The 24623-nt window shown below is 46.2% G+C and overlaps 1 protein-coding gene across 1 annotated transcript; it reads left to right on the top strand.

Moving 5' to 3' along the window:
• The first annotated feature begins 9413 nt into the window (after positions 1–9413).
• LOC117583534 (protein tailless) lies at positions 9414–11529 on the top strand. The gene is made up of 2 exons (XM_034271888.1): positions 9414–9770; positions 9895–11529. Exons 1-2 carry the CDS (start codon positions 9695–9697, stop codon positions 11181–11183), a joined length of 1365 nt encoding a protein of 454 aa, XP_034127779.1. The 5' UTR covers positions 9414–9694; the 3' UTR covers positions 11184–11529.
• Positions 11530–24623: the final 13094 nt, after the last annotated feature.

Genomic DNA, 24623 nt, shown 5'->3' with positions numbered 1-24623 from the left:
GCGACAGAGAGATAATGCTGCTGGGGCTGCGAGGAGGGGAGCCACTGGAGGAGACCGAGACCGAGACCGGGCCGTGCCCTTTCTGCGGTCAGCTGCCTGATGGACATCTCCGAAGAAGGAACTGAAACTGGTTATACCGTTGCGGGGCTTAAGTGAGGCAATTATGAGGCACACACAACAGTTTCTTATATTTTCTGGCCAGCATCGAGAAAGTGTCTAAAGCATGATGAATGCCAAGTAAACATGTTGCCCGTAGTCAGATATCATCTCCTGCGGCTTTCGGGGGCGTAGAGGTTGTGCTGCGTGTCGACAATAAATTTGAAAACTACACGATTGCCCCTCTGCCTGACAGGTTGAACGTTGCGACGTCGTCACGCCCCTACCGCCTTCGAATGTCCTGCTTAGTGGCTTTTTAATGCGGTGGGCGTGCCGCTAGAATGGCCATTCTGACAGCTGTGAGGAGGCTTCATTGAACGCTGCCCCATCTTCATCTCCACGACTCTGAGACTCTGATCTCCTTCCCCCAACCAGCCAGCATCCGCATCCATTCACAGGCTGCAGCTTCCTTTTACTTTTGCCTTCAGCTGCTGCAACTAAATTGCTCTCCCATTGATCTGGCTTACAAGAATTTGCACTTTTATCTAGGCCCCTGTCCATGTCTCATGTCCACGTCTGAGTCCTGGCTGGCCTCGTTAGTTAATTATTCCTGCTCTGCGGCTCTGCTCTGCAAGCACTCGAACTCCTTAATGAAGTCGCGGGAGCAGGTACTCGTCGTATCTTTCCATGATGCACGATCGAATCGATTTTATTCAATATTCCCGGTCGTGGTGGATGATCGATGGCGGATTGCAAATTTATGACATGGCATTATAATTGACCGATTTGTCATTATAATTAGCGTACACACCGCGGACACAAGCGGACATTCTGTGTGCATCGGAGCCTAATTTATGCATATTGTTGGGATTATTTTTAGAGCGGACAATGCAACAATGCAACAATGCAACAAAGCCCCCCGCAAAAGCAACATTGTTGCAGCAAGCTGTGTGGAAGGAGAGGAATTGTATGGGAGGATTATAAGCATCTTTAAATCGAAAACAATATAATATTAAAATGAGAATTAATTGTATAAATATAGACAGGATTGATGGATATAGGAGTGTGGAATAAAGATAAAATACAATGGAGTGTAGTTTTGAGAAGAAGGAAAGCTTCGCCTGAAAATAGATAGAGTAGGAAGTTAGATAGATTGCAGCCGAGTTGATAGAGGCAAGTTTTGATTGAAAATCCTAACAAAAAACTTAGCGCTGAGGACAAGTAGCTGTGCCGCCATCTGTGTCTTGTGTTTTTTCTCGCAGCAACATTTAACGTTCGGCCTGAAGGTATGCTACACTTTTTGGGGTATTGCTTTTAACGCCACTTCAACTGCAGTACAAGTCGTACAGTAAAAACCCCCCTTTGAGCTTATTAAACGAATCTTCGTGAATCTTAACTAACAAATTATATTTATCATTAAAATAAGGTGCTAACAAAAGCTAGAAACCAAGGAAAATATGACTGCAATCACCAGATAAGGTTGCAGCAAATTACCAACCCTACTCCCATCCCAATCTTATTCTTCTTGACTTCAATTGCAAAATAGAGAAATATAATCTGGAAATCCATAACAATATCTTGAATCCAACATTAATATTTATCTAGAACTGCAGGCCAGCTAAAAACGCCCACAAGAAAATGGAACACCGGAAACCGAGAGATTAAATAAAATTACCAAAAGTCATGAATCAAGCTGAGAAGTTAATGAAACATAAAGAGAAGTACTTTGGCAGTCAAACAATGAATAATGCAAATCATTGCACTGCCCATCCGGCAGATCCTGCCTGCACATGTGGAAGATATCCTGGCGTATCCTGGTATCCTGTATGTATTTTTGGCACATGAATTTGGAGCAAAACTAATTGTGTGCCGGCAATTAGCAGGAAAAATATTCAACAAAAAAAACTCAACACTTTACTAATCTGCAAGTGTCAAGCGGAGGACATTGGCAAATGGCGATGACAATGAGCGAGGAGAGAGGGAGAGAGAGAGAGAGTCCTGGCCAAAGGAGTTGACAGGCAGACATACAGGCACGGGCAGAGGCAGGGTTGAAGTGTGCGTTCCGGGTAGGGCAGCAGCACCGCCAGAATCAGAATTCAACCGAAACTGGCAAAGGAAGGGAAGGACGAACGCCATAGCCACAGAGGGGTTGCTGACTCAGGCGAAGACGAATGCCAGAACAGGGACATCGACGGGGACAGAGACCCCGTCGCAGACGACAACAGGTCTCTAAAAAGGTCTCTACCTCTACCTTTTCGCATAATGAAATATAAGTACCGCACGGTGCTCCTTTAACGTCTGATATCAAAGGACATTCGATCGGGCATGCAACATGCGCTCATTGTCCCCGCTCTTGTTGTCAGTTTCTTAAGCGTTTCTCGTATTTATGCCAAAGATTACATGTTGATCTCGCATATCTTTCATCTTGACGGACCCATCCCCATTCCATCACGGTCCTGGAACCCTGTCCTCCTGAGTCTCCTGGAATCTGTGCGTGCTTCCCACGTCGCTGTCATTCGATATGCGATATGAAAACGAAATCAAAATGCCGTCAGTCAGTGGCCCAGTCGTGGCTCTGCATTAATTGGACGACAAGCGAAATTATACAACTTTCACATTAATTCATAGAGAGAGAGTTGCAGAATCTATATCTTCCAATGGAAATCAGATGGAAATCTGTTCGCCCGCTGACAACTTGCCCGCTTCTCTGGTAGTCCATTGTGGGACACTCTCTCTCTCTCTCCAGCTAAAATCTACAATCTCCATCTTCGATATGCCCACAATTGCCCCTTTTTTCCGGCTACCTCCAGCTACCACCAGTTAGCGGCTTTGATGAGGGTTCTTTCCTATTAATATTTGAAACAAAAAGCATATTGCGCATGCCAGATTGATCGCCCACTTGTTGGCTGTGTTGGCCTGTTGCCTGTTGGCCCCCGAAAAGGCCAAAGAATATTGAATTGAAAAATCCTTTCATTCTTCGTTTTTGCTACCCCTTTTCTGCTCTCAATTTCTTGGAAGTTAATTCTTCAATATTTCGCTATTTATTCAAACCTTTTCAGCATGGCATTTTTTTTTGGGAAAAATATAGAATTCAAAATTTCCCGCATGGCTGCAGGAGATGCACTTGTATGGATCGATTGTTATGTCTGGTTAGGGCATCTGGATCAGGTGCCCGCGCATTGTCCGTGATAATGGGCCCTGAATTGCTCTGGTTTTGTATTCAATTTCAATCAGCCATGTATCCTCGAGTGGGAGCTTACACGGCTCTTCCCACGGCTGAATCCACGGTTTGATTCACGGTTCGCTCTGTCAGCGAAAGGTTGAAGGTTAATGATCGCTGCCAGATAGTGCAACGAACTCTTTGTGACTAGAATGAAATTGATTAAGGGAGGAGATAGCACGATGGAATAATAAGAGGGGTCACCATATTCAGGGACTTGTTGAACTTATTACGTTTATTGTGAAAGATGTTGGAGACTTTATTTTCTCACACTTTTTCTATATTTCGATTGCGAGACTTCTTTGACGATCTAACTGGTATAAGTTCTTGGTTACAGACTTTTCTGCATAACTCTCTCTCATTTACCAGAGAGCAGATCTGTTAGTGCCTGTTGATTGAATGTAGAACTTATTTGTGGTTCTTGTTTTTCTCTGTTTATATTTCAAAGGCTGCCCTACTTATTCCCGGTTAAACTTGTCTATTCTTTTGGAACTCCCCCAGGATTTCTCCTATTCCATTTCTTGTTTTCTCTCCCAGTTATATTTCAATGAGCGCCGCTCTGCTCATCTCCTCTCCTCTCCATTCTAATCTAATCAAAGTGAGTTACCGCTCCTAATGCAACTATCTTCCCGGATCTGAGACTCTTTTAGCCGGAAAAGTGGCACAGCTACTAAGGGTAAGCCCTCGTAGATGATCTGCTATCTGCTGGCGGGAAAGTGAAAACACAAACACATTTTCCTTTGAGTTGTTTGCAGGAAATGTGTTAGATTTCTAAACTATCTGGCAGTGAAATCGGAAACTTTTTGCCAAATATTGGCAGGCGTGAGAAATGTAACGCAATGGACTTGGACTTGGGCAAGGGTTTTGGTCTGTTCTATCGAATAATCTGCCTATGACATAATCTTCGGGGCTTAGGAATGCAAACGAGACGTGGCCCTGGCTGTGGAGGACAAAAGGGCAACGGCGAACAGGACATCCTACTTAGCAGGCAATGAGCCTCGAGACTCGATTGTAAAAAAGGCAAACAAAAAGTCCTTAAGTTATGTTCGGCCTGAAGACAATGGGACTCCTCCACAAAAGAGCCTCTGAATCTCAATCTGAATCCTCGTCTGGCACTGGAACTGGCACTGGCACTGGCACTTATGCAAGGAGTCCTGGATGCCAGGACACAACAATCAAAACTGAAATTGAAATGGAAGCAGCGACTTCATCACTTGTTTCGTTTCCTCTCCTGTCCTGTCCTGTCCTGTCCGCTCTCCTGTTGCATAAAAACAGAGCCTCCTGAAACCGGAGCTGGAGCGATCCCGAAGCGCATATCAGGTTGGAGATGGGATGAGGATGAGGATGGGGATGGGGATGGGAGCGGAGTGCACACGATCTCGGAGGTGTGTCCCATTGTTCGGTGTGTTTCCGTGGCTGCCACGAATATGAAACTTATCTGCAGAGAGCAGAGCAGAGCTCTCTCATCTCTAGAGTTTTGCACGTGCAATGCTGGGAACGAACCGAACGACAACGACATAAGTTGCTCAACTTTCTGCCGTCAGCCTACGTACGTCCTTACGCAATTTGTCGGCTCCCAGATATTTGAGCACTTTAATTTCATGTTTTGGATTGTTCACATGATTTCTCAAGATCAGATTGCTATCTGCCTCGGTTCCTGCCACTGTCCCCGAGTCCCTCTATCCCTGATTCAATTATTGCGCTTTTCCTAGCTGTTTGTCGTCGTTGCCGTTCCTTGTTTCTTTTGCTGATGTCTCGGGGTCTAATAGTTCATTTCCTGCCTAGGCTCTTCGGTACTGGGGTTCCATTTGCACTTCGTTTTGACGTGATTTCGTGAGTCGCTTCCTGTGGATGTCTCGCCCCGTGGATTGTCTCTTCCCTCCCCTCTGTCTGTTTGCACTTTTGGGCTTAGGTTTGATTCGCTTTTTGCTTTTATGAACTTTGATGACTCGTTTCAGCGGAAGTTGTGCTCAAAGGGTTCCACTTCCGCACTCTGTGCCTGCATTTGCATATTCCGAGCGCCAAAAATCTTGGAAAATGTTTGCTTTAGTTCTCTTTTTCTTGGCGCCAAAAAAGATAATTGCGGGGTTGTCATCTTGGGAAGACGAATGAAGATTTGGTTACTTTTAATGGTTGGAGTTTGAGGAGGAGTTGTCTTCCCTATTAGTTCCTTTTGGATTTCCATGTCAATGGGATGGATATCCGCTCTGTGATAGGCTTTGTGATCGTGCATTATTATTTGCATGCTGATGGATGACGCAACTATTAAGACGCATATTGGCATCTAGATAAATCTTTAAATATTGTTCAAAGTTCATATATTATAATCATACAATCCCTATACTACTCCTCTTCTCAAACTGATCCTCTCCATGATCTTGTATGTGACTTGCCAGAGGAGTTTTGTAACCCACATGGAGAGAGCTCAATGTAATCAAGGGATCACACCAGAGATTCAGCAGAGGAGCAAATCAAGGCAGATCAAGAGCAGATAAAGAAACTCTAGGAAGGAGTAATCTAAGGACTTTACTCATACCTCAAGTAGGTGAAAGCCTTGAGGCCAAGAAGGCATACAAGTAAATGCCTTCCATCTGATTAATTTCTTAAATATCTGCATAATTTATCAGCGTAATTATATGTATGTAAAACACATTTATCAAACAATTCCTTTAGTTTTCTTAACGTGTTTATATACTTGGGATTCTCCTTTTGTTAGATTCAAATAAAAGGTAACACACATTATGCGTGGCTGTGCACAGAATATGTTCTACCAGCTAGTTTATTGGAGCCATAAACCTCGAACAAAACACTCACCTAATGACATTTCGGGTCTTTCCCACCAAAAGTCTGGCGCGATTCATAATGAGGGAATGGAAAAGTAGGGTAGAGCAGCCGTCCACTATGAAGAGGCAGCAGCGACAGGCGGCAGGCGGCAGGCAGGTCCTCGCGGGGCCAGGGACCAAATTTCTGGGCGATCCTCAATGAATGTTGGAAGCGTCGGCGGCAACTTTTGGGCCGTAAAACCGAATCGCAAATGCAAATGCAAATGCAAATGAAGTGAATTTCCCAAATATGTTTAACCCTTTCACTTTGTGTTGCTCATCTCTGGTTTTCTTTCTTTCACTCGAAGTGTCATTAGGTGCATGGCGTCGACTGTGTTTTATGGTTTCTTAACCCTTTCGTTGGCGATTCATAAAAACGAGCGAAAGTGGCATACAAATCATAACTGCTACCTGGTGGCTGGCTGGCATTCTTCGAAGACAAAAAGGTGCTAACTAGAGTGCTCTCCGGCATCATCATTAGCCGGATGACCACGCACAGCACCACGACTACCTATGGCGGCAAACACCTTCGTAAATCCTTTCGCTTTCGCTTTCGCAATAAAATAAAATAAAAACTTTTTGCTAAAAAGTCACGGGTTGCTGGGCGAATTTTCATGGAAAGTTTTATTTATTTTTTATGCGCTGCAATAACCTTGAATGGTCGCTACGCGAATCCTACCTGAAGCGCAGGGAGGGGAGGGTTGTGTTCAGCTCGGAATTGTGGCCTGCTCGTGACTGCTGTTTCAATTCTTGTGGTGGATTTAGTGCTAATCCGCGGGGATTAGCAGCTGGCCGGCGTTTCATATGCATTTTTCATAATTCATTAAGTACGGCGGGGGCTGTACTTAGTCTCAATGAAAGTGAGCAAAGAACAAACTACGAGTAGGAGTATCTGGAGCCGGACGTGGGAAGCGCTGACAGATGCTGAGGCTGCGGCTGCGGCTGAGGCTGCCCCTTTGCATATTCACGAGTTCCCACAATTAAGTTCTCCCGCCACTCTGGACTGGTCAACAGTATGTCAAAAATTGATATGTCATCGTCATCTGGTTTACTAGAGCATCATGCAGCATGCACAACAATATGATCAACTCCCCCGCGGGAAGCACAGGGCAAGGGCACCCTCCAGCTAATGATCAGCATAGCATCACACGCAAGCAAATTCCCATGCAACAAACAGCACACACCTGAGTTCAAGTCCAATTCCCAGTAGAGAGTACCATAGAGAGGTACAAGCCACCCCCAATAACCAACAGCAGCATCATCCTACTGCTGCAAGGGGTTGCTATTCCAATTAGAGTCCTGCCAACGCCACCCTTGCGATAGCTGGTGATATCATGTCAAGCATTTTATTGATCAAGTTACGCATCCGTAATACGAATCGAAATATAATTGCTCTTTTTAAGTGTCTATCATATATCAACATGAAAACTCGCACTCGCTCTCGCACTCGCACAGCATTTGCATGTCCATCACCCTCTCTGTGCGCTCTACTCTGATCTGTTCCCACGTATTCGGGGTTGCGCCGAGAATGGGATTGGCATGGGCATGGGCATGGGCATGGGCATGGGCATTTGCATTGGCCTCGTCAGGCCTCAGGCGTTGGGTCTTAATCGCACCAGACTTGCGGGATCTTGCTTAACATTCGTTAAGTACTCGTGCAACTCGTGCAATTGTTTTCCTTCGAACTCGCTGATCCTCGTAGAAAGCTTGCTTTAAATTTGCTTGATCTGGATCTAGGTTCAGCAGCAGCAGCAGCAGCAGCTTGCCTTTGCTCGGGCAGCAGTCTCTTTATTTCCTTGTAATCTTCTTAAGCGGCACGCTATGCGATTAGGACTAGCCTGGACTTGGCTGGTTTAGTTGCCCGATTAGAAGGACTGGCCACTTGAATCTAATTTTTGGCTGTGCTCTGACCTGATCTGATCTGAGCTACCAAAAGGCAACACATAAGCAGGCTTACAAGGGGGAGTTGCTGGAGATCTGTACTAAGGGAAGAAGCCTTCAACAAAATACTTTGAGAAATAGTGCGTAAGCGTGGAACACACTCCATTCTCTACTATCCCCAAAGAATTTAGTTACATTAAGGGATTGCTTGAACTCAACAAAAAAGTTCCAGTTTCATTACTAAGACTTTTCGTATTGCTCGCTGAAAATGGAATCTCTTGATCAAGAAACTAAATTTGTTCTCAATAAACTGCTTTAAAGAAATGCTTTATTGATATTTCCGAATATGTGTGAATTATCTCAGACAAGGATCTGTAAACTGACAATAAATATTGAAACTCTCTAAAGTATGAAGTATGAAGTTTGTGTCAAAATTAGCATTATCAAGCCTTTGATTTTATCGTAAAAATATAATTATATTCATATATTATATTAGAACTATAAATTCTGGAAATTGATTTGGGTTTCTCTTGACTTACTGGCTAAGCTATCTGTAATTGGTCTCCACTTACAACCTAATTACTTAATTGCACAAATATGTTTAAAAAGAGTTCAATTCAAAACTCCTCTGTGTGAGTTCGAAGCTAGTTTTGCTCCACTTCAAACTTACTCAAATTAATTATATACCAGCTATAAGTTTTCCCAGTTCTACTTAGGGAGTACTACCCTTTTGGCACCCAAAAAAAACCCCATTTGATTGCATCATAAAAGACAACTAATTATTGAATGGAAAACAATCAATAATTTCGAGCAACCCTCAGGCAGGGGCTCTCGAGTAGAACTACCCAACTATCGAGGACAGAACAGAACCCACAGGTACTTCACACAAATCACAAAGCGGCAATAATGGCAGCGCCATAAACGGAGAGTAGAGTGGATGGATGTCCACATACACGGCCACGGCGCTGTCTTCATTAACAACTGTCACACCAAAAACCCCAGGGAGAAAATCGGAGAGAGACACATAAGGGATAAAGAGACAGAGAGAGCGAGAAAGAGAGAGCGAGAGAGAACAGGTAGCGGTTGCAACGGAAAAAGGCCATAAAAACCCATAGAATTGAGAATGAGCGAAGTGACGGCTGCTGCTCAATGAATTTTTGCAATGGCAGCCTGCTGCCACCAGGATCGAAAGGATGCTCAAAGAGTGTGGAGTGAAAGAGATAGCCAGCGGGAGAGAGCCACGTTAGAGTGCGTGCGTGCGAGTGAGCTGGCATCAGCAGCTTCCAACCCTCTGCAGAAGCGACGACCAATAAACGTAGCGCTCGACTACCTAAGGGTGATCGGAGTGTGCTCGATGAATGGCACGGCTCCGGGATTTGCTTTGCGCGGCAGGACTATTAAAACAGGAGCAGGGTGGTGAGCAGACAACACAACCAGTCGTGATCTCAGCGAGTCCACATCATTCATCGTTCGGTATAACACGGAGTGCTTCCAGCAAGGATAACACAACAAAAATCGCGACGAAGCGCAAAACCGAACATTCAATTATCGAACAATCAACCACTCCGAGAGCAGTGCTTAAGTGTCAACAAGAAACGAGAAAAAGTGAAACATATTTTGTGCCCCCCCCCTAATTGTGTCTATAAAAATCGCCAAAATTACGCCCCACATCGGTATGCAGTCTGCGGAGGGTTCACCAGACATGATGGATCAGAAGTACAACAGCGTCCGGTTGTCCCCAGCGGCATCAAGTAAGTACAGCAAGAAGGACCCATCAAATCCAAACCAAAAGTCCAAACCCTGTTGTAGTCCCTCAATCATCATCAAATATCAAACAATTCTAACCATTTTCTTCTCCTTTTCTTGCTCTTCCAGGCCGCATCCTCTACCATGTGCCATGCAAAGTGTGTCGGGATCACAGCTCCGGGAAGCACTACGGCATCTATGCCTGCGATGGCTGTGCGGGGTTCTTCAAGCGCAGCATTCGCCGCTCCCGCCAGTACGTGTGCAAGTCCCAGAAGCAGGGGCTCTGCGTGGTGGACAAGACACACCGCAATCAGTGCCGTGCTTGCCGGCTGCGCAAGTGCTTCGAGGTGGGCATGAACAAGGACGCAGTGCAGCATGAGCGCGGGCCACGCAATTCCACGCTGCGCCGCCACATGGCCATGTACAAGGATGCGATGATGGGCGCCGGCGAGATGCCACAGATTCCGCCAGAGATCCTCATGAACACAGCCGCCCTCACTGGCTTCCCCGGCCTGCCCATGCCCATCCCTGGCGTGCAGCGGCCCCATCATCATGCCGGCCATCCTGGCCACCCAGCGCTGAGCGCCGCCTTCCAAACACCAGCCGCTGTGCTGGATCTCTCTGTGCCACGTGTGCCCCACCATCCCGGCCATCAGGGACATCACGGCTTCTTCTCACCCACGGCCGCCTACATGAATGCCCTGGCCACACGGGCACTGCCCCCAACTCCGCCACTGATGGCCGCCGAGCACATCAAGGAGACGGCCGCCGAGCACCTGTTCAAGAACGTCAACTGGATCAAGAGTGTGCGCGCCTTCACGGAGCTGCCTATGCCCGACCAGCTGATGCTGCTGGAGGAGTCGTGGAAGGAGTTCTTCATCCTGGCCATGGCCCAGTACCTCATGCCCATGAACTTTGCCCAGCTGCTGTTCGTTTACGAGGCGGAGAACAACAACCGCGAGATCGTGGGCATGGTCTCCCGGGAGGTGCATGCCTTCCAGGATGTGCTCAACCAACTGTGCCACCTGAACGTGGACAGCACCGAGTACGAGTGCCTGCGTGCCATATCGCTCTTCCGCAAGTCCCCGCCTGCGGCTAGCTCCACGGAGGATCTGGCCAACAGCTCCATTCTGACAGGCAGCGGCAGCCCCAACTCCTCGGCCTCGGCTGAGTCCCGCGGACTCCTGGAGTCCGGCAAAGTGGCGGCCATGCACAACGATGCCCGCAGTGCGCTCCACAACTACATCTCGCGCACCCATCCGAACCAGCCGATGCGCTTCCAGACGCTCCTGGGCGTCGTCTCCATGATGCACAAGGTCTCCAGCTTCACCATCGAGGAGCTCTTCTTCCGCAAGACCATCGGCGACATCACCATCGTGCGCCTCATCTCCGATATGTATAGCCAGCGCAAGATCTAAGTGGATGGAAAGCTGAAATCTGAGTTGCCGTCGGCGAATCGAATCATTCATGCATGCACTTGAAGTGCCTTCCTAGTTCTGGGAACTGTGATAACCTCGGATCCATTTGGCATTGGACAATATTCAATCAGTGAAAGCTTACACATCTCCAGGAGTTGAGCCTTAAACGCACCCCAATACCTTATGCCACTCACTAGCTTAGTCGCAGTCACTTAACTAGCCCCTTAGCCACCTAAGCCTTAGCCATTCACCCATCCACGAAGTGATTCAAATTGCATTCGTAAAAGTTTCAACTTTTCATATTAATAATTATAGTTTAGTTAAAAGTTAAAAACATTTAGATTTAAGTGCATATCATTCGATTTAAGAAATGAACTAAATAATTTTTTAAAATAAACCTAAAGGTTTTGAAATGAATAATATTTGTTTATATTTTTATGGGAACTTTCAGAGGGGAGCTGCAAAGTAAATTACTTACAGTTTTTATTGCCAATGGACGATAATTGTTGCTGAGCATTAACAACTGTATGTATGTACTCAGATATACAGAATACAGGAATACAGAGAATACCAAAAACCAAAAACCATTCAACTGTTCATCACATCATCATCGCTTTCGTTATCTTTCTTAGCAATCAGTAATACTTTTGTTATGCATCGATATTGGTCGCGTGTTTGAGTTGTTGCCTTTTCTAGCTAAAGTTTCGCTCTTTTCTCCCTATTTATGGCTTCGCTATTAGCTATTAACCAACGGTTAATCCTCTCTCGCTCACTAAAATGTTTTCTGCAAGTACACATTTGCATTGCCTTATCTAGATTTAGCGTAGTAGTTGTTGCTTTTTTCTATCAACAACACTCAACGAAACGAATGCAACTGTTAATCCTCTCTCGTTCACTAAATTGTGTGCATACGGGCTCTCACCAAGCACAAAATTGTTGTTGCAGAAGCTCTCTGCTCTTCGTCTTCGTCTGCTTCCCACAGCACAGTGGGCCCACTGGGCTCATTCTTTGCAAAAAAATCTTGAAATCTCCCATCTAATAACCTTTAAATAAATATTATGTTAGAGCCTAACCTCTGCAGCAATTGAAAAGTGTTTTGGCATACAAGGGGAATCATGAGATTACAGCGGGAATTATGATACTTTTTTATGCGTTGCCATTTTGTGATGTTTTCCATATCTTTTGAGACATCAGAAGCAACCACATGGCCGGGACTAATCACAAATGAATTATGCAAATATCGGAACAATGAAAGACAAGAAAGGCACTGCCACATTTGGCATTGAAGACGGAAATCAAAAAAATTACCATAGTTTTTCCACATGAGCAGACCAAAGTCGGGATTAATTTGGGAACCTTGACAGATAGCAATGGCCGCTCCAGTTGTCAGTTCCCAATTTTCATTTCCCTCTCTCCAGCAGAACACACAAGGAAATTCGTAAAGTTAAAAAGCAAAAATTCACTTTTGTGACTTTGTCGAGCCGTGTTGGATCGCTGGATTGGGGTGCTGCTGACGCTGCTGCTTCAGGATCGCTATCCCCGCTCTGCCATGCGGACAAAAGCAATTGAATCCTTTCACAAAAGCAGCAGCAGGAGCCGGAGCAGGAGCAGGAGCAGGCACCGTTGAAAATGAGTTTTTGTTGGGAAGGCTGAACAAACAATTCAGGAACACAGTTGCCAAATTGCGTTGGCCAAAGCAAACAGAGCAGAGAGCGATGCAGAGTACTGGGTGCTGGGTAGAGTAGATCTCTGGCCAGATGAGTGTAGGTCTATTCCACTGACACACATCCATGGCCACAGTCAGACAGCCACGAGGAGGATGTGCAAAAACCTACCCTAACCCAAGGGCACCCATGGCTGCTGCTTCAGTGCCTGCGGGGATTTGGAATTAAATATGCTTCGTTGGTGCTGCCATTTCGACTTTCGGCAAGGACCCCGGTTCACTCGGATGCTGTTGAACCCGGGGTAACAAATTCTCTCCTCTCTCTCTCTCTCGCTCTCTATGTATTGTCTATAGTCCCTGACATTTCTATTTCTGCTGCCGCTGCTGCTGCCGCTGCTGTTGAGCCCTTTTAAGTCCTAATGGCCCTTTATTATCTGCCTTTAGACTTTTAATAGACTCAGAACAGGACAGGAACGGAACTCTGTGCTCTCTCTGGATCTCTGCGTGTGTGCCTGTGTTGGCTTAATCCTCATCATTCTGTCATCAGTGACGTTTTTCTGCACATTGTCGGGCCCCGGCATTGTTCTGGTCTTAATTTGCAGTTTTCTCTTGTAGTTTTTGCACTCTCGGCGAGCAATAGATTTTCACTTTTTGATTTCTATAATGTCTATAAAAAAAAGAAGAGTGGAGACCAAAGGAGAAGTCACGAAGATGCGGGCCTGATCTTTCTCGGACTGGGCTCTAGATGCTTGTCTGCTTGGATTGGGACTAACTTAGGGGGAGACTATTGTTGATCTGTCTTGGCCTTGGACTAACTTGTGCCTCACTTGAACTGCTTTAAATCTGCAAGCTTTGCCCAGCAGATCACTTGAGTGGATCGACGGGTCGTTGTGTGCCCTTCTCTAAGCCATGCGCTGATCACAAACCTCTAATATCTGAAGTGGTTTTGCGGCCTGCTTGCTTCTCCGGAATTTTCCGCTCGTAACAAGTGAGAGAGAAGCTGGTGGATTTTCGGTAACACTTTTAATTCATAGATTTTCGTTGATTAAGTAATCCCCAGCGCGAGCTCAATGAAGGCGACGGCGACGTTCGCCGTTTGCCCGTCGTGATTAGCGCAGTTCGCGCAAGCGTTCCCGATCCCGATGCCAATGCCGAGAGTGTGGGCCCAGGCCCGGGGCAGGTGTGGCAACAGGTTAAGGTTTCGCAAGCTTAAACCACACTCGCTGCGAGTCTCTGCCGAGCTGCCGAGCAGTGCCTCTGCGGGTGATCCTTATCCAGGAGCAATTACCTAGCGAAACAAAAATATGAGTATGCAAATAGATTTTAATGGGCAGGATTACCCTTTTGCTAAATGCCCAAATCCTGGCCGGGCGGTCTGGTCTGGTCGGAGGTTCGCATTGGTACGAGGCAGGACTCCTCCTCTTCTCTTGCGACTGCCTTTGTTTTCAAATGTAATGAGAATGTCTCTAAGCCAAAATATTAAACATCCGTTTGATCCTGGCTTGCAACAGCAGCCAAAGGCGAACGAGGAGCTGTAGCAGGGCGACAGAGATGGATAGATCCTTGCAAATCCGGCTTCCGATTGTCCCTATACCCGTTGTTGTACCTGAAGTCAGGACGTCTCTGTCTGCTCGGTTCGGGATCGGCTTCGGCTTCAGCCTTGCGGCAAGCAAAAGTCAGCCCGAGGCGGCGTTGTTTTTGTAAATTGAGTTGCTCGATTTATCGCCAGATCAATTTTCTATATCTGCCGCTCAGATAAGGTGAGCGGAGAGAGCTGTAGAGAAGGAGAGGCTAAGCCTAGGTCCTGGTCCTCGTACTCCTGCCCTGCTCCTTAGTCCCTGCTTAGTGCCCTTAAGTTCAGCTTAACTTACTTTAGTGGGCAAATGGCAAATTTTCAGCGGAAAACCATCCGGAGTTCTTTGTATTTGCATACACCACCAACTCGGCATTGTCTTTGACGCTTAGTCGCATAATTTGCCAGACAAGAGCCAGAGCCAGAGCCAGAGGCAAAAAGGGGAATGCGAATGGTATTTGGCATGGGGGGAACCTCATTAGAGAATCGCTAAAAATCAAGCAGCTGTCTGTGAAAGAGGAGAATCGATCAGAACACAATTTTCAGATCACATCTCACACACGATCAAGGCACTGCTCGAGTGTTGTCCGAGGCGATTAGTCGAGAGTGACAATAAGGCCAGGACATGGCAGGATCAGTGAAGCGTTGCCTAATCACAAGTGGAGTCCCCTCCCTTCGTATGTCTCTTTTTTTACGCTGCTAAGTACTTGATGCTGCTTAAGTCTAAGTCCATAGAAATCTTTGCACATCCACGAATCTGCTTGCCTCTCCTTTTGATTGTTGCAATCTGAGCACGAAACGGGACAATGGTTCGGCTCGAATGCCGGGTCGTCTGAGGTTGAGATGAGTGGACCTCCTGGAGGTGAGAAAAATATTACGGGGTAAATTCGCTGAGCCGCTGGAACAATGTCCTCGAAGGCTCAAGAGCAACTTGCGTTTAACCTCAAGAAAGTTGCAATTGCCCGCATTTTTCTGGGGATCTTGTCGATGTTCGATCATCCCATTGTTCGATCCCCCGGCAGTTCGCTAGAAATCTGTGAACAGAGGCTAACAAGTGTTATACGATCTGCGACAGTTTTACATCCACTCCTGAATCTGAGGGAGCATCAAGGACTTGCAATCAAAAGCTGGACCACCGAGATCACAACGTCTTGTGTGGTTCCTGCCATAGGGGTCGCACTATGAGAAAGAAACTTTCGACAAAGTCTGCATTGCCTGGATGATCGGTGGGATGGATGGATGGATGGTTGGTTGGCTAAAAGGTCGGAAGTGGTGGCTGCTGAATCTGCGGCCCTTGCCCCCGAGGCTAACTCATGACGTAGCGTCGTAATTGAATTTGTTGCCTTTTCATTTGATGTTTTCTTTTTTTTTTTGTTTTTAGCATAACAAAAGCCGACCGCTCAGTGCCTCGAGGCAGCCAAGTGATTGCGTATGATAGTTCTTCCTGGATTCTACAACAACTTCCTGGGGTTGCAGGCGCCTCATCCTACTCATCATGCTCTTCCCTTTGGAAAATGGCGGCGACGACGAGGTCAGCTGGCGCATTCGTGGAAGTAGCATTTAAGGCATATCATTTAATTAAGTTGTCACACGAAGCTCTCCACCCACACCCGCACCCACACCCGCAGAGGTTGGAAAAGTTTGAAACTTTTCAACTTCCGGTCAAGGAAGCAGGTGGTCAGGTCAGGTCGACTCATTTGAGCCCTCGCTGGGTCATCAGGTGCATCCCCCCGAATGAAGCCATTACGGCCGGGGATGGGTACACGGCCGGGGTCACGCAATCGCCGAGTCCTGGGAACTGCACAAAGTCCGAGTCGACCAGCAACGATGAAAAGTGAAAAGCCGTCGCGTCATCATCGCATCGCGTCAATGGGAGGCCATATGTCATCATAACGAGCGCCTCGTCGTCGTCGCCTCGTCCTTGCCCGATCAACCCTGCAGCCAACGATGCAACCCTGCTGCAGTGGCATTCCACAACAGCGCGACGAGTGCAGGGCAAATATTGGAACTACGAGGAGGTGAGAGGGCCTCCCCACTCGAGAAATGTAACAAATCGACTTTGACAAAGCTCCGACTCAACCTGGGAAATTGCAAACTGTCGCTGAAGGTCCTCTTGTGGGTTGTGGTTGCGGCACTTCAGAACTTGTGAAGAGGCCACTTAACACTCGGTCTCGAGCTTGCTACACGTCACTCACACCAACACATCATTACGCTCCCAGGATATGGGATATATTTTGTGTGTGGAGCGCCTAAAACAAAAGGGGTAGTTAGCGATTTGAATTTTGCAACTGAAACTGCAACAGGATATTGGCAAACCAATTTTCGAGAGCTTTTGTTCCGCTGAACGACGCGAGTAAGCCACAAAGGATCAACAATGCTCGAGAATTATTTTGTAGAGCCAGCAAGCGAGCCACTCGAGCCGGAGCTCCGAGCTTGGGACTCTCGGCAATTGTATATTCATTTTCAACTGCAACTTTGTGGCAGAAAAATACACCAACAACGAAATATATTTATTTATTAAAAACCCTCTCGGGACTTTTATGGGCAGCTGTCGTCGAGGACAACAAAATCAACTTCAATTTCATTTTCAATCGCCAGATTTCTCAATTTTTATCGAAGCCATTTTGTCAAATAAAAGGGATTTAGCCACTAATCCCAAAATGGGACAGAAACAGCAGAATGAACGAGAGATCTCGAATGGATGGATGTACATATCTGCGGCTGCCCTAACAAGCCTGCCGTCCAATTGGTGGCGATAAAATGTATATAAAAAACCTAAATGAGACACAAAGCAGGACGCGTGATTTCTGACATCGCAATTGACGACATCACATCCCAGGAACAACAGCTGCTACGGGAGACAGCTAGAGGATATGCCACATAGATGATAGACAGAGCCAGAGAGAGAGGGTGAGGGCTTTCAATTTTCTGCAGGAGATTAGAGCATCGGGATGGCCTCGTTGCCTCACAATTTAAGCGCTTACATGGGAACTAATTTCTGAAGTGCCCTCGAACACTTCATAAAATATTTGCATCAGTTTGCGGCAAGCAAACGGGCGACAGGCGACAACCCGCTGCGGGGATTAGCACTAAAACAAACATGGCGACAGTCAAACCCAGCAAAAAAACGAATCTAACGGATCGCGTTAGGCAGCGCCGTTGCTGCCGACTGACTCGTCGTCGTCGTGGCTTGTCAGCTTCATTGTGTGTCGTGGACAGTGGGCGGAATGGCGCTTGGAATGGATACAAAAAGTTCTTAAAGCTTTGCTCATGTGGTGAATATTTTAGATATTATTTTCCATTTAAATTTGGTAGATGGTTTAATGTTTTTAGGAATAGATAAGGTGGGTAAATGTTTCTTTTATCAATGTTGAATGTTTGTTAAATAAGTAGTTCATTAATGTTTTCCCAGTTGCCATGGTCTTGGTCCCACTGTGCTTGGCGTGTCTCTGCGGGACCATTCTAGGGATGCGCGTGCTGCTCTGCGCTGAGCTGCTTAAAAAACGTTGCCCGAGTTCTGTTTACCGTTCGGATCACACTTGAGGGACGCTGCTGACAAAACGGTTAAGCCCACGTAACGAAAGCGCCGGGCCATGACATGGACATGGGCTTTGGTGCGGGGCTGCGGGACTGCGGGGGCTGGCAATTATAATGTGACAATGTCACGTGAACAACGGCAAACATCCTGATGCCCTACACAGGCGCGGCATATCACTCGCTCCGAGGGGAGTGACCTACTGCAAAAGGGTGCAGGCTGAGTCGGAAGTGCCGGATCCACAATTTGTGCGCTCGTTTGTTCAATTTTAATGAGAGTGGGCCGCTCAGTCGGACCGGACCTCGACTCGAGAGGATGAGAGCGATGAGCAACTGTTTCAACTGGTTCCGCCGAGCACCCCTCAGGGGTGACAGACAGTGCCCGTACCCTACCCAACCTCATGTATCTCTCTCCACCATTTGCACCCAGCGATTTGTTTGCTGCTATGTAAATTGTCACATTATTGTCATAATTCTCAGGCTGGGGAGATGGGAAATGGAAAAGCCATCAACATGAAAATGCCTATGACATAATTTGCGCTTTGTTATGGTTAATTGTCAGTGTTGCATCCAAGGGGCGTGAGGCGTGAGATTAACGACCCACCGCCGGACCAGGACAAACAATGGTGCACCAAAATGCTTCCAGTGCCACTTCAGCTACTGGTTTGAATCCGCTAACGAAGTAAGCCTTAAATGCAGAGCTAAAAGCTGGGAGAATGGAGTTGGTAATTTGAAATTTCATTGACCTGAAATGGGGTTAGCAAAACTTAAGAGTTAGATTAACAAATTTATGAAAAAATACGAAGAGTTGACTTACCTTTTGGATGTATTAAAGACTAAAAGGGAAATATATAACAATTTAGGAGGCAATCCAAAATGGGAGATTCGTGAAGGTAAGTGATGTTCGTTCCCTCACAGAACCAATTCCTATGAAATGCTAAACTAAACAATCTGATATCTTTTTACTCTTTTTGTTGTTTCTCATAACATTTTCCCGTATCGCGTATCGATATCCCAGCATCTTGAAGTTGCGTCCGAGCCAATTAACTCGACTCCAATGATGTGCGAAATCGCGCAATGCAGAAGCCGCCGCCTGGAATGGATCGAGGAGCTCGAGGGACTTGGGACTCCGATCATCTGTGGATTCTGCAACAGATCTTACGCATCTCTTTGGTCTCTGCTCGAGACCCGGAATAATTGAAACCAATTAGTTGGGAAAAACCTTTTAATTGTGTTTTCAATACCTGGGCACAAGTAAATATTTTCATAGGCCAGGCCAGAGGACAATGAGGCTGCGCGGACACGACGAGTAGGGGATAGGCAAACAAAAAATGTGAGAACATGGCAATGACCAAAATAATCCTACTGCTCAGCCAAAAGAGAAGAGAAAGATATTGTAATGCGTTTTACAAGCGAAAACGGTGAATAGAAATTGCCAAATAATTGCCATGAAAAAAGAGGAGAAAAGCAGCAGAAAAGAATGCCGGAGAAAGAGAATCAAGACAAAAAATCAACCGCAGGCATTGTCCGAAATAGAGAGAAAGAAAAGGAACGAAGTCCTTAGTATTGGGCTTCTGCCAACTGTCGATGGTTGTCAAAACTCGTGTGGGCCCGAATTCTGTTTCTGAAAACTGTTACCAAATGTTGCACAGGGGCCAGGAAATATTAACGGAGTGAATGGGAATTGGAATGAGAGTTCTTTCTTGTTGATTTATTTACTTTTTGATTCTTAATGTCTTGGCAGCAGTTAATTGGCCCGTTGTTGTGTCAGTCAGGCTCAAGATCAGCGCCAGAGTAAACAAATTTACACTCCATTATCCTGCGTGGGTAGGGGCAGGATTTTCCAAACTCAAAATTGCGACAGTTTCATGCAATCAGGAAATGATTAGCTACAGCTCGGGATGTACTCGTACATGGGAATTGAATTCTGCTCAAAAACCCACAGCAAAATCGAAGTCCGTTGTTCTTTTAACGAGATTTACTCGAATACGTTAAGCTGGCAAATAAAAATGCCAAATTCCATTGCCATAATTAGCCAGCTATTTTCGATTTCAAAATACGCTGGCTAATTCTACTTTAAACGTACTCAATGAGCTGATCCGCTCTACATGCTACCTTAAATTTGTGATTGGCATATCATTACCGCATGCCGATTCGAGCTTCGCAAAGCGTGGGTCTGCACTGAGAGAAATAACTACGAACGAGCAAAGGATGAAATGGATTCAGCAATAGCTTGATCGATCTACTGGCTAAATCCCTCTCAATACCTTCTCTCAGTGCACAAGTTTTGGACCGCAACAAAAACATAGTAGCAGTGGCAACAAAATCAGGCAGCGGCAACAAACGGTAGGCTAATTAAGCACTTTGAGCCGCCGCCGTTGCCGCCACCTTAGAGTAGACGTGGCCAACATCTAATCACCTGTGAAAAAGAAGGCGAACGAGAGGCCACAGAAAAACACTTGAGGTTGAGTCGAGTAGAGGTCTCTGGTGAGGTCTAAATATCAAATCGATTATGAGTGAGCACGTCAAGTGGACCCACTCATACTGGTACCCGTACACGTATTTTTTTTACGCATTTTTTCGGTGGATAATAAGTTATTGCCATGTCATGAGAGCGGAACTCCACTCCAGTCTTCAGTCTTCAGTCGTCAGTCTTCAATCTTCGTTTGGGTATTATCTATCTGTTTATTTGTTTTCGTTGTCTGCTATTTATACACACATAAATAGATCAATTTTTATGAGCTGTCAAATTCTTGCACTTTGACGTTTGACATTGTCCGGGGGTCCGGTGTCCGGTTACACGGTTCTACACCGGCCACAATGGTGTACAATTAACTGGGGGCTCAATGCCCATTTGCGGGCGATTGTTGCCCGATTCTGATTTGACGCCGCTGCCATTGCAATTAATCGCTCACTTGTTTGCATGTCACTCTCGAAAAATTCAGTGGAACTGGACGGGACTGGAGCTGAAACTGAAGCTGAAACTGGAGCTGCTGCCTGCTGGCTGAAGTCTGTGCTGACATTGAAAATGGAAATCATAAGTTGGTTAATAGCATTTTGTCAGCTTGGGTAATTAATGTGTAATGTGCGTTAAATTAATGAATCATTTTCGCCAATGAATAGATGTTGACATCTATGGAGTGGTCGCTTATGAATTGACCTTCTGTAGATGAAGTCACGTAGTGCATAGATGTGAGGCCTTACATAAAGATTGGATAAAGGTTATCCTCTGTTAAGATAGCAGTACAGCTTCCTAGCTGTTCATACATCTTCCAATTTATCTCCAATGCATCCCGTGTGCATGTGCATATCGGAGAGTTCGTTGAGCCGCGTGGCCGCTCAAGGTCAGCCTTTTGGGTGAAACAACTTTCGAAAACTGCAACTGAGTTGTGGCATGCCACAGTCCAAGGACAAGAACAGGAAGATGCATAATTAAACGAAAAGCAAAGCCAAAAGACATAGCAGAAACAATTTCAACTAAATTCAGGCGGATAGGCTGTAATGAGTCAGTTCCCCGAACAGTTTTCCTCTGCCATTACCTCGTCACGATTTGACGTCACTCTACGTACCACTGATTTGCATGATTAGAGCTGCAGCTGGAGCCGGGGCCGATGCCAGTGGAGCCAACGCCCCAGGTCCCCGAATGCGGAAGTCTGCGCAGCAGTGCGAAAACCGCTACGCATGCGCCTGTAAACCCGTTTGGGAACCCGTCGATAGCCCCACCTCAACACGCAATGCGGCGACTACAACTCTGGTTCCCAGCCCCCCCCATTTGACCTTGATTTTGCGGCAGGCTGCATGTGCGACGCAATGCGCTGTGCGGTGCGTGTGGGGAAACTGGTCCAGAGCAGTGGCAGTGGCACTATAAACCACGTTAGTTATGCGGCAATTAAACGGTCGCCATGAAGCTGACAAGTGCGGGCAAGGCTAAGCCGAGTCAAACGGAAAGTGAGACCAGAGACCGGAGACCAGCGAAATTTCAGGCAGATGCGCAATTAGCGGGCACTTACACATGAGTTGGGAACAACCTTCTCGGATTACACTTTCGTTTTTCGGATTCTGAATAGATTTGGAATCCGGAGAGAGAATTGTCTGTCTGACTTTTGACGAATTCGCTGACGAGGAGTGTGCAGGGTCAGCTATGAGTCAGCTATCAAATCACCATCGCGTCAGGAACCAACCTCCCCACACCCGGAATGGGATTATCTATGGATCTTTCTCTGTGTTTCACTCTCAATGGATCGTATTTCTCAACAAGTTTAGCGAGTTTCGGCTTTGACTCCAGGATGAGGATGAGAATCAGAACGATGATGGAAATGGAAATGGAAGTGGACTGGGGAACCGATAAGCATTTAGCATTAAATTTTCGTTAACCTTCCGCCTGTAGTTTTGACTCGCTCGATTTCAGAAAACGCTCGACTGCATCTTGAATTACAAATAATCGCAATTGTCTGGCTGTGGCTCTGGTTCTGTCCATGTCCATTCCATTCCCTGCATTGTTCGGTGGTAGGTCTGAGGCCTCTGACTCTGAGGCGGCACTCACTCTCTATATGGCAGCTGAAATAATTGAGAGACAACGCGGAATTAAAGGCGAATCCAGCTATGGAAAATGCTCTGCTTTGCATCCCATCTCCCCTGCCCCTAGCACTATTCAATGGCAGGGCGCAACCCTCATTATCATCTGAGCGATTGTGATTAACTCGGCGAGAGTGAAAGCCTGACAAATAAAACTATGAATAGATCTATGTATCTCTCACTCCCTTGCTCTATCTGTCTATGTATCTGCCTCTTGCGCACAATCAAAATAAAAATGCAGAATCAACCTCCCTCCCCTACCAGAATCAACCCACTCCCTTCCACTGTATTCCTGGGTGGCAGTATCGTCGCATCAGGCAAACGCCTCGAAATCGAAATCAAAATCAAAAAGGCAGCCAGCAGCAGCAGCCGAGAAATGTTAAAAGGAGGATGGAAACATGATGGTACAGTGAACACTAGATAAACTGGAAACTTGGGTAAATTAACAGGAATTATCATAAACTTATAATGGACTTCAATTTTGAATTTAGAAATTAGTAACTCGTAATAATGTTGGTTTGGTGGAAACCGTTTCGTTCAGTTAGTTCCCTAATCGAGTGTGCACTGTGATTCCATAGTGGCAGTTTCAACCCTCCCTTTCGCACCCTCAAGCTAATCCAGAAATGTTCTCGGGCCTCACCTTGGGCTTACTTCCACGTCCCCTTGCACACTTCTCCTTCCCCTTAGTCAACCAATTCCCTGCCAGCACCGTTATTCGCTGTTTTGCCGTTGCTCTTGCTGTTGTTTGTCAACTGATTTAATTTCCTCCTCCTCCTTCTACGAGTACTCCTCCCAGTCTTTCATCGCCGTTCCTTTCCCTTCCTCCACCTCCTTCTCTTTGCAATCGAAATGCATATTGAATAAAGGTATGGCAGTTCGAGAGAGCGAACCTCACTACTGAGTGCATTTGAGAGGGAGAGAGAGGGTGGAACACAAGAAAAATCCGATGGGCCTACCTTCCCATGAATTTATCTTGGGCGTGTTTCTTCTGGTTTCTGCCCTGCCTCACACTTCCCTTCCCGCTGTGAGAGGGCGTTTACTGTTTTTGGTCACACAAACAAAACCAGCAATGATGACGGTGATTACCATTATGAAGATGATATAATGATGAATGGCGGACTTGCAAAAGGGCAAATAACGGTGTAAATGAAAATGTTTCTACTTGAGACCGACCGCGCTCTCTCTCAGGCTCTTTTCCGACCACATGCGGCTGCTTTGTGCCACACAAATGATTCCGAGCGTGTCTCAGGGAGTGTGTGTGTGTGGAAATTGCTCATTAAAATATTGAAAACCGTTTTGCATAGACTTAAATGCTCTCATTCTTGCCCATATCTGAGGTTGTCAACAAACCAAAAACACCTCTTGCACGTGGCACTTGGGGGGAATATATGTATGGAGTACAATGCGTCAACAAGGTGGCTGCTGCAGTCGACTAAATGTGTACTTCAAATGATGTAATTATTTTAGCTCTTGGTCTTCCACTTGACAGTCTAGGCCAAAAATAAAGAAACAATTTCGTTTGTGTAAACACTCTCCTGACCTCTTGTATGGCAGCTCTTAAATCTTTTTGGAGCCGTTGCGATCATAAAGTATGCAAAATGTTCTCAAACAATTGTTTGAGTGGATGTGGGCGTTGGACTGGGCGTGTCGCATGTGGGTGGCAACATCAGTTGGCTGTTTGGCCATAAACAAGTTCCAAACAATGCCTGGAACTGGTACCCCCCCTGGAACCCTCCTTAAAGCGGACAAACACAATAAATAATTGAAGCCAGCGTCAAGCCGAGTCAACAAGCCAAAGACATTGCAGCAACCCTGGCTTTAGTGGTTCTGATTGTTGCCAGGTGGTTTTGGCCACGCCACAAAGTCCAACGATCTAGATATAAATCATTATGGCCATGCCAAGCACATGCAGAAAATGTCAAACCATTGGGAAAGGGGGCGGAACCCATGATCCATCCAAATCGAACAGTTTTCGAGAGGTATCCCACAGTGATCCCCCAGAGAGGATCTTAGATGTTTGTCTCTGGAGTTTATGCTTGGAGCTGTCTTCCAGTGCAACAAGTTTGTAGGCCAAATTAAACGATTGCCATACAAA

Source organism: Drosophila guanche, unplaced genomic scaffold, assembly GCF_900245975.1.
Source record: "Drosophila guanche unplaced genomic scaffold, DGUA_6, whole genome shotgun sequence".
NCBI classification, from domain to species: Eukaryota; Metazoa; Arthropoda; class Insecta; order Diptera; family Drosophilidae; genus Drosophila; species Drosophila guanche.
This window is presented reverse-complemented; position numbering and strand designations above follow the sequence as displayed.

What these genes read in the sequence shown, in the direction of transcription:
- LOC117583534 (XM_034271888.1), top strand. Translation starts at nt 9,695, where the DNA reads ATGCAGTCTGCGGAGGGTTCACCAGACATGATGGATCAGAAGTACAAC. An exon ending in GTTGTCCCCAGCGGCATCAA is followed by an intron (nt 9,771 to 9,894) that starts GTAAGTACAGCA and finishes TTGCTCTTCCAG; the next exon opens with GCCGCATCCTCTACCATGTG.